This window comes from Chrysochloris asiatica, unplaced genomic scaffold (genome assembly GCF_000296735.1).
Source record: "Chrysochloris asiatica unplaced genomic scaffold, ChrAsi1.0 scaffold00035, whole genome shotgun sequence".
Classification (NCBI taxonomy): Eukaryota; Metazoa; Chordata; class Mammalia; order Afrosoricida; family Chrysochloridae; genus Chrysochloris; species Chrysochloris asiatica.
The window spans coordinates 15,803,701-15,814,743 of record NW_006408553.1 but is presented as its reverse complement, the minus strand read 5'-3'; the positions used below and the strand labels follow the sequence as shown (position 1 = coordinate 15,814,743).

Genomic DNA, 11,043 nt, shown 5'->3' with positions numbered 1-11,043 from the left:
AATGTTGTCCATAGCTTGTCATGATCTACACAATCGAAAGTGTTCACATAGTCAATAAAGCATAGGTAAACATCCTTCTGATAATTCTCTGCTTTCAGCCAAGATCCATCGGACAACTGCAATGATATCTCTCATTCCACGGCCAAGAGATGAGTGATGACAGACCTAGATATGTTCTTTTTGACAATGAATGCAACACAATTCCGCTTCAATTTGTCATTTCTGTCAAAGTAAATCATGTGATTGTCAAATTCAAAATTGCCAATACCAGTTCATTTCAGCTTACTTATGCCTAAGATATTGATGTTTATATGTTCCATTTTATTTTTGACAATTCCTTATTTTCATACTTCGTACATTCCATGTTCTGATTATTAATGGATATTTACAGCTGTTTCTCTTCATTTTGAGTAGTGTCCCATCAGCAAATGGAGGTCGCAGAGTCTTTACTCCATTCATGTCATCACAGTCAACTCCACTTTGAAGAGGCAGCTCTTCCCCAGTCACATTTTGAGTGCCTTCCAACTTGAAGGGCTCATTTTCCATCACTATATCTGACAGTGTTTCTCTGTTACTCATAATGTTTATCAGTGACTAAATATTCGGAGCTCTGGTAGCGTAGTGGTTACGAATTGGACTGTGAACAGCAAGGTCAGCAGTTCAAAACTACCAGCTGTTCCGCGGGCAAAAGATGAGGCTTTCTCCATAAAGATTTACAGCTTTGGAAACCCTGTACAGGTTCACTATGAGTCGGAACTGACTCCATGGCACATATCAACAACAACAACAAATATTCGGAAGTAGTTTGTCACTCCTTTTTTCTAGTCTCTCTTCATCTGGAAGATCATCTGAAGCCTGTCTACTATGGGAGACCCTGTTGGTATTTAAAATACCCATGACATAGCTTCCAGAATCACAGCAACTCACAAGCCACCACAGTATGACAAACTGACAGACAAGTGATAGGGTAAAATATTTACTTGTGCTTTATTAACTATATGCATTCAATTGTGTGGATCAGAACAAACTATGGGTAACCTTGTGAGAACAAGAATTCTAGACCACATCAAAAGTCAGTTGTTCAAACAGGAGACAATGTTGTTGTTCAGTGCCCTCAAGTTTGTTCTGACTCATAGCAACCGTACATAGACTTTCCAAGGAATGGCCTTGTGGATTTGAATCACTAAACTTGCAGTTAGCAATACAGTGCTTATCCTACATAGCAGCACCAGGGGATAATGGCAGGTTTAATATCAGGAAATATTTGGATCAGGATTATATCCTTTCACTATACTTATTCAATATGTTTGCTGAGCAACTAACAAGAAAAGTTGAATTATATGAAGAAGAACATGGCATAGGGATTGATGGAGGACTCATTAATAAACTGCAAATGCAGATGTCACAACTTTGTTTCCTGAAAGCAAAGAGACTTGAAGCACTTACTTATGATGATCATAGATTACAGTCTCTAGTATCAATTACACCTCTCTAAACAAAAACAACAACTATCAATTACCCCTCAACATAAAAAAAAAAAAAAAAAAAATCCTCACAGCTGGACCAGTACGCAACATCATGATAAATAGAGAAAATACTGACATTCTCAAGGACTTTTTTTGTCTTGGATTCACATTAATGCTCCTGTAAGCAGCAGTGAAGAAATCCAACAGTGTATTTCATTGGGAAGATATACTGCAAAAGAATCTTTAAAGTGTTAAAGGGAAAATATGTCATTTTAAGAACTAAAGTGTGCCTGACCGAAGTCATGGTATTTTCAATCAATTCATACGCATTAAAAAAAAATAATAAGAAGAAAAAACAAAGAAGAATTGATGCCTTTAGAATATGATGTTGGGAAATAACATTGAATATACGATGGATAGCCAGAAAAATTAATAAATCTGTCTTGGAAGAAGTGCACTAGAAATAATGATGGTAAGATTTTGGAAATAAGTGCTCCTTAGAAATAAGGATGGTATATCCTTTGGTTGGTCAATGATGATGCATGGAGGGGATTGTGACCATGGCAATGAAACGATGTGCAATGGGATCAATGTGAAGCTGATGTCCTCCCATGTAAACTATCACATAATTCACAATAAAGCATTAAAAAAAAAAAAAAGAAGAAGAAGAAGAAGGATCGTAAGATTTTGCTTCATGCGATTTGGACATGTTTCCAGGATGGACCAGTCCCTGGGAAAGTAGAAGGTCAACAAAATAGAAGAGGACCTTCAATGAGATAAACTGACAAATGACTACAAGAATGAGCTCAAACATAGCAAGGCTTGTGAAGAAGATGACAGGACCATGCATTGTTTCCTTCTTTCGTTCTGTTGTACGTGGGGTTCCTATGAACCAGAACTGACTCAACAGCACCTAAAAATGGCAATACCAAACACTATGTTTTTATTCATTCATTCACTGAGCGGGTTTTTTCTGCCTTTTTGCTTTTGTGAATAGTGTTGTAGTGAACTCTGGTGTACAAGTCTCTGCTTTCTAGTCTTTGGAGTGGAATTTCTGGAACATGGAAGGTTTGGGGAATGTTGTTGCTCTGTAGGTTAAGCACTGGACTACAACTCACAAGGTCAGTGGCTGGAGCCCAAAGCTGCTCCACAGGAGAAACATAATGGCACCTGTTCCCACAAAGATACACAACTTCGGAAGCAACTCGATGCCACTTAATAGCAACAGTGATAGCTCAATTTTTTGTTTTTTTGAGGATCCATCCCACTGTTTGCTATAAGAGTTATATTTGGCATTTCCACCAGCAGTGGCTAAAGGTTTCAATTTCCCAATATCTTTGCCAACATTTGTTTCTTTCTGTTGTTTTTTTTTTTTGTTGTTGTTGTTTATTTGTTTGTCTTGCCTTGTTTGTTTACTTGTTATTATTATTAAGAGCTTTCAGTCAGTTTTGGCTCATAGTGACCCTAACAGGGTTTCTGAGTAGCAGCTGGTTAGTTTGAACAGAACTAAACACTGCCCACTCCTATACCACACTGACAACTGTGGTTGGGTTGTTGTTATTAAGTGCCTGTAAATCAACTCTTACTCATAGTGACCCTGTATAGGGTTTCCCAGGAGCAGCTGTTGAGCAGCATAGACATCATAAAAAATAACCAAAATACCCAAAAAGATCCACTGCCATAGAGAATCTAAATCTTTATATGAGCAGAAAGGTTCTTCTTTATCCCAATGAGTGACTAGTGGGTTTGAACTGCTAATTTTATGGTTAGAGGTCCAGTGCTTATAATATAGCACCACCAAGTCTCCTTTGGAAGTAAAATGGTATCCATCTCACTGTGGCTTTTTTTGTTTGTTTGTTTATTTTCATCTCTCTGATAGATAATGATGTTGAGAGCAACTTTTTAAGTGTTTAATGGTCATTTGAACATCCACTTTGGTGAAATGTCAATGCAAGTCCTTTGCCCATTTTATTGTTGGTTTATTTGTCTTTTTATTGTTAAGTTGTTATAGTTTTATGTATATTTTGGTTATTAGAATCATCAGATGATATTTTCTGATGATATTCTTCCAGTCAGTAATTTGTCTTTTCTTTTTCCTTGGTAAAGTATTTTGCTAAAAATTTTTTTATGAATTTCCAGTTATTTATTTTATCTTTTGTTGTTTGTGATTTTTTAATTATATTAGAGTATGCCTTGTTGAAAGCTAAGCATGATAACAGTGTGCCTGCTTTTTCTTCTAAGAGTTTTATGGTTTTAATTTGCACTCTTAAGTACTTAATCCAGTTTGAATTAGTTTTTTGTGTATGGTATAAAGCATGGGACTAGCACAGGACCATCACTCAGAAATGTGACCAGTTATACTCTAGCATCATAGAAATCTACCTAAAATGTGTACATAGAAATTTCCAATCCTCAGAAGATTATTTGGTTGTTTCTAGTCCTAATGTAAGAACCAAATAATCTTCTGAGGATTGGAAATTTCTCTGTACAAAGTGATTCTTTCTAGTCCTAATGTAAGGAGCTCTGGTAGTGTAGTGGTTACGAATCGGGCTGTGAATCTCAAGGTCAGTAGTTTGAAACTACCAGCTGTAGTGCAGGAGAAAGATGAGGCTTCCTGCTCCTGCAAAGATTTACAGTCTCAGAAACCCTGTACAGGGTCGCTAGGGGTCGGAATCGACTCGACGGCACTTAACAACAACAACAACAACAACAGTTCTAATGTGGTGCTATAAGATCAGCACTGGACTGCTAATCACAAAGTTGGTAGTTCAAACCCACCAGCCACTCCTTGGAAACTCTATACAGGGTCACTGTGAGTCAGAACTGACTCAACTACACTTACACCACCATCACCATTTCATATCAATATTCCTCTTTCACCTTACCTAAGACGTGGAAATTGGAATGCTATATACCTCTAAAATTTAGAATGAATGATTGTGAAATTTTGTCAGAAGGTAGGAAAAAATATCTGCACACCCAAATTAGACTAAGTGACAAGTATTTTCTTTCCATCCCTCTATAACAGCAGTTCAACTAGAGCCAATTTTGAGTAGAGGTCAGGGATACTGCTAAGCATCACATAATACAAGGGACAGACTGACACAAAAAGAATGATCTAGTGTACAATGTTAATAGTAGTGAGATTGAGAAACTTTGCTCTAGCATACTTTGTAAGCCTTCTGTAGGATCAGTGGACTTTTCCATATCTTCATGGTCACAATGAACCTATATTTAAAGCCAATCAAAGACTGTTTCTGACAGTGTTTCCCCAAAAGACATTCAGAGTTTGGGGCCATCAGAGTGAGATCAATGAGAACAGCTGGGCTCTTGGACATCTCCATGGAAATTTTTAGGTTTTTCAATAATGCTCTAATTACTGCCCTGTCAAGTCACGAGGAGAACAGGTTGGCAAACATAGGTACTGAACTAAATAATCTGTGACATAATCTAAACATATAACGGTAATTAAGTCTGACAACTTAATATGCTACTGAAATTTAAATGTACAGTAGTAATCTACAATTAAGCAATCTTTTGTAATAGCACCCTGCCAGCCTGGAAGATTTCAGGTATAGTACTGTGTACTATTAGGTAGTAAAAATATTGACACTAGTACAATGTATTCAGGCTATGATCTGACATATATTCAAAAACCATTGCTCCACATGGGAAGATGGAGGTAATGCAGAAATATAGTGCTGTCCTTCAGCTAGTTTCGGAAACAGATATTTAAGAAGTCAGTGCAATGAATGTAGATGTGTCTGTAATCAATTAGAGCATTACCTCTGAAAGTCACTGTATTCTAAGCCCTTTATTAGCAGGGAATCAGAAACAGAAAGGAGGATTCAGAGCAGATTTTTCCCTTTAAGGGTTTTTTCCCTTTGAGGGAAACTGAGCTCAATGTTTTACTGAAAATGCCAGTCACACCTTGTATATTTTAACAGGACTTAAAAAAGTAGATATACTGAACATGAACTTTGGATTTGGTGCTGATCTGAGTGTGAAGCCCTGTCTATCACATACAAGCCTATATGATCTTGGACAATGTATATAAACACTGAGTCTCAACTTCCTCATGTCAGAGGTGATATAACTATACTTAACTCGCTGATTCAAGGTGACATTTACATAATTCTTACCTCTCTTCTGTATCCACTGCTCACAGCAGAGAGGGATAGTTTGCAAATGTTTATCAGATGATGTCAGTATCCTGCTTTTAAACCCTATTATAGCATTGTTCTTTTGGTGCACGTGCTCTTGTGTGTCATCAAGTCAATTTGGACTCATTATGACACTACAAGACAGAGTTATTGTTGTTGTTGTGTGCCGTGGAGTCGGTTCTGACTCATAGCGACCCTGTATAGGGGTTCCGAGGCTGTAAATCTTTACGGGAGCAGAAAGCCTCATCTTTCTCCTGTGGAACAGCTGGTAGTTTCGAACGGCTGACCTTGCGGTTCGCAGCCCGATTCGTAACCACTACACTACCAGAGCTCCTTACAAGACAGAGTAGAACCATGATTTCTTGTGTTATCACCTTTATGGGAGCAGATTGCCAGTTTTGTTCTCGTATGAAGCAGCAGGGCATTTCAAACCTCCAACCTTTCAGCTAGCAGCAGAGGGCTTAAATTTTGTGCTACCAGTGCTCCTCTTATTAGGTACCACCAGCCATTATTTCTTAGGGAAATGGAGGTGTTACATATTGTAGTACATAGCATTCCCTTCAAAAACAATCATACTTTGAACTCTCTCTTTTCCCTCCCCCACCTCAACTGAAAATTCCTCATCTCCCATTCTTCGTCCGTGTCTCAGAAACTGGACCCACATTGCTCCCTGCCATTCATCCCACATCCCATGTCCTCATCTATTACTTAACTCAGTAAACAAAGAATCTTCAAAGATTTTACCTCTTCAAAGGCAGCAGGGAATTTTAAATTACAAGTATAATGTTAACTTTCACATTTTTATTTCCTGTTACAGTGTTCTCAGAAAAGTTCAAGGAAAGTAGGCAACAGTTTTAAGACTTAAAAATTTTTTTTTTTTTTTTCTCTATCGATGCCCTTCTGAAGAGAGGACTTGAAACATGAAATTAACTATTGAGACCCAGTAACTAGTTGTCATTCAATAGATTTCAACTCATGGTGACCTCATATATGTTAGAGCAGAATTCTGCTCCCCAATATTAACGAATGTGAACCAATAACTTTTTACCATCCAGTAGATTCCAACTCATCGTGACCCCACGTGTATCAGTGTAAGAATTGTGCTGATTTTTTGGAAATACATTAACAAAACCATTAGCTCAACCCAAGGATTCTTTTAAAGTACACCTTTCTGTTGAAAGCATCATTTTTGTTTTTATAGGACGCTGCAGTTTCCATTTCTCTCTTCCCTTTTGTTTCTTTGCATTTGTTGTTTGATTTGGGAAACAATATTGTGGTGTTTTCCTTTCCTTTGACACTCTTCATGGATTTCCACATTTGAAAGCTATGTTTTGGCACAGTTCTGTATATAGGTTATCCTTGGAATTTGAGATTCCTAGGGTTCAGTGAAGTGCCTTACATTCTCAGGCAGGAGGAAAATCTGTCTACAAACCGAGCACAGAGATCAAGAACTCCCAAGTTGCAATTCATCCTGGACTTAAGAAATTTTCAGCACATTCCAAAAATTGGGTCAGGTTATCCAGAGTGAAGGAAGACTGTCTCGCTGAGAGGCAAGGTGTCTTGAGCAGTGTCTCACCTCTGAACAGATGTCAAAGAGGCAGAAGCCAGTTTTAATGCCTCTAAAGCACTCATGGAGCAGCCCCGCCTATTTATTTACAGCATCCTAAAAGTTTTACAATTAAATTGACATGGTTTGAGGCACTGCCTGGCTGAGCCATTACCCAGCACTACCACTCCATGGAGAATAATCATATTTTAGTTACGATGTCAATAAGCAACTCCTGGGACAGCTTTGCCTTTTTGTAATTCATTTGAAGTGCCACTTAGAAAATACACACACACATACACCACATGCTTCTCAAAAGGATCTGCTGAGGAGGCCCAAATACTCTCTCTCCCTTTTTTTTCTCTAAATATAGAAGAGAATTTGGATTTGTTCATGGGAGTAATATTGCTAAGATAAAGTCCCAAACTGCATAATGTGCAGTTTGGGTCTTTATCATATTTTTCTTTACATACTTTTTTCAGTTTTGTTTGCATTTCTCATCTCTTTTCTTCTTTGCTGTCTGTGTCTACAGATGGGCTTGTCCAGAATTTAACTGGATGTCTGAGGACCTCAAGACACCGAAGAATTCCTATCATAACTGAACTGAGTAAGTTGTGTTCTATGGGGAAAAAATCAAGGCAGAAATATTTATGATACATAATTAATGCCCCAAGGTTCTCTTTATAATCCACAGTCAAAAGACTGAGGAACCAGAATGGGGCCAGGAGACCATTAAGTGCTTGGCAGTATACTACATTGGGCTTTTACCTGATTGATGACATCATCTAATAGATCCAGGTAGATCTGGGTGTCAGGGTTAAGAATAACATCTACCTTCTTCACTTATCCAAATACTATGCGAGGGACTCAAGCAATGGGGTTAGTCTTATTTAGACAATATTTCCCATGGGAGGAAGCATGCATTTATAGACTGCTAGAAAGCACTTGGGGAGTGCTTGTGTGGAACTGTAAGTCAGTGGTTCAAGCTCACCAGTCAATCCTCAGAAACGCTATACAGATTTGCTATGGATCGGAACCAGTCAATGGCACTTCACAACAACAAGAAGAATAAAGTATCTGGAGTCCAGATACGGAGCTGTAGGATAAGCACTGGATTGCTAACCATAAAATTGGTGGTTGAAACCCTCCAACGGCTCCTTGGAAACCCTGTACAGGGTCATTATGCATTACTATCAGCTGGCTAGCACTTAACAGAACAAAACCAGAAAGTATCTAAGGAGTCCTGGTAGTACTGTGGGCAATGCACTGGACTGTTAACCAAAGGATTGGTGGTTCAAACCCATCCCATAAAGATTTCCAGGCTCAGAAACCTTATATAGGGTCACTGTGAGCCAGTGGGCTTAGTTAGAAAAGCATCCATCCATCGATCATGGGTCTTTAGGTAGACCACCTGTTTTTCTTACAGTGATACTAGGGCCAGGATGAGACCTAGGCACATGAGCCTCTAGGATGCAAAATTTAAGGAGGTATTCTACTTTCAGTATCCTAATATTTCTGTGTGTCAGCTGTCTGTCTTACTTCATCCTAACCTGACAGATAATCTTCAAAAATATAAATATCCCTTGAGAATTAGCACAATATTGTTTCTCACCAACAATTTGTACAAAATAAACTTGTCAGATACTTTTCTACACATAAGGGACTCTATGCCGAAATCACAATAGGAAAAGGTCAAGAAAGGTGCCCGTATGCATTTTAAAGGGCTATTGTAAGGAGCTTTGGTGGTGTAGTGGTTATGAATCAGGCTGCAAGCTGCAAGGTCAGTAGTTCGAAACTACCAGCTGTTCCACAGTAGAAAGATGAGGCTTTCTGCTCCCATAAAGATTTACAGCTTCAGAAACCCTGTACAGGGTCACTATGAGTCAGAACTGACTCCATGGCACGTAACAACAACAACAACATTGGTGGGGCATTAGGTAACACACTGGGATAAGAGATGCATCTCTGACTCAGTTTGAACCACTTTATAGATTATCTCTATGATTGGCCCTAAGTGTGTAGTTTGACCTGACCCCATAATATTGCAAAATTCTTTCTGAGCTTTTTACAATTTTAACTTTTTGTCACTGGGTAGGACAAAGAGTTAAAAGTTCAACTAGAAGCTAAAAGGTTGACTGTATGAGAGCCCATCTAAATCTGCCTCACAAGACAGGCCTGGTGATCTGCTTTCAAAAGGTCGCAGCCTTGGAAACTCCATGGAGCAACTGTACTCTGCATTCATGGGGTTGTACTCACCATGTGTTAGAATCAGCCAGATAGCAACAACAACACAGCCAAGTGAAACTTGTATCAAAGTGGTCGTGGTGGTGGTGGTGCGCTGTGGAATTGGTTCTGACTCATAGTGACCCTGAATAGGGTTTACGAGTCTGTAAATCTTTACGGGAGCAGAAAGCCTCATCTGTCTCCCACAGAATAGCTGGTAGTTTTGAATTGCTGATCTTGAGGTTAGTACCCAACTCATAACCACTATGCTACCAAAGTTCCTTGATGTCAAAGTAGATAAACAGAATTTTTAGTCCTGTATATGAAGCAAGTGAGAAATCACTGAGTGGCAGTGTAGTGTGTGGGAAGTCAGACTACCCTGAGTAATGGAGCAGAGGATCTACATATTCAGTGTTGGAGATATCAAATTCTGTGATTCTGGTCAGTGTGACATGTTGAACCTATCAGCTGTTCTTTTTATTTATTTGTTATTTCTGTTTGAACAACCTCCAACTCCTGAGGTGTATATACATTCAGCATGTTAATTAGAAGATTGTAAGCTAGAATGATTGGAAGATCAGCCAACCTTTCATACTAGGGGAGGGCAGAGAGAGCTTGTCAGAATAGCCTAACAAATCATCCTGAATCTTGCTCAGTTTCTTCTTTTCTGGCTGACTAGAGGCAGCTTCAGACATGACTGTAGCATTTTGCTACAGAATCCTTGATGACCTTCAGGCAAGTGATTATGAAAGTTGAGGTCACTGGTTTGGGATGATATACAAAGATCTGGACAATACTCATTGGATGTGTGTATGTGTGTCAGCATGTTTGTATATGTATGTTGAAGAATAGCAACACAAGGAGAGAAAAGTGGATTACATAGGAGATATTACTGAAGGAGGAAGTCTGACATGCATTGAAGGAATTGGAAAAGAACAAGGCACCAGGATTTGATGGAATAAAAATTGGAATCTTTCAAGAAGGCGAGGCACCACAGGAGTCATTCACTCACCTCTGCCAAGAAATTTGGAAGACAACTATCTGGCCGACTGATTGGAAGAGATCCATATTTGTGCCCATTCCAAAGGGAGGTGACCCAAGGGGATGCAGAAACCGTTGAGCAATATCTTTGATATCCTATGTGAGTAAAGTTGTACTAAATGTAATACAGAAATGGCTGCAAGCATATATTGACAAAGCACTTCCAGAGGTTCAAACAAGATTCAGAAGAGAATGTGGAATGAGGGATATCATTGCTGATGTCCGATGGATCTTGGATGACAGCAGAGAATACCAGAAAGATGTTTACCTGTGCTTTATTAACTACACAAAGGCTTTTGATTGTGTGGATCATGACAAGCTATGTACAACATCATGAAGTATGAGTATTCCTGAACACTTGATTATGCTCATGATGAATGTGTACCTGGACCAAGAGGCAGTTGTTTGAACAGAACATGGGAACACTGAATGGTTTCAAATTAAGAAAGGTGTGCCACAGGGTTGTGTCGGGGACCCGCCTCGACATAGGGGTTCGGTTCACGAGGAGGAGATACCTGACGGCGATTCATATATATCAAGAATACACAGAAGGAGACAAAGAGAGACAATGAGGCACCCCAAAGCCAGGGTGGATACATCACTG

The 11,043-nt window shown here is 39.0% G+C and overlaps 1 protein-coding gene across 1 annotated transcript in view; it reads left to right on the top strand.

The window, feature by feature from the left end:
• The window catches only part of LOC102837799 (potassium channel subfamily U member 1-like), a 285,478-nt gene that overhangs the window by 238,952 nt on the left and 35,483 nt on the right, over positions 1–11,043 (top strand). Inside the window, 2 exon segments of the mRNA XM_006859999.1 lie at positions 6,447–6,470; positions 7,708–7,782. Of these exon segments, the coding sequence (XP_006860061.1) occupies positions 6,447–6,470; positions 7,708–7,782 (99 nt within the window).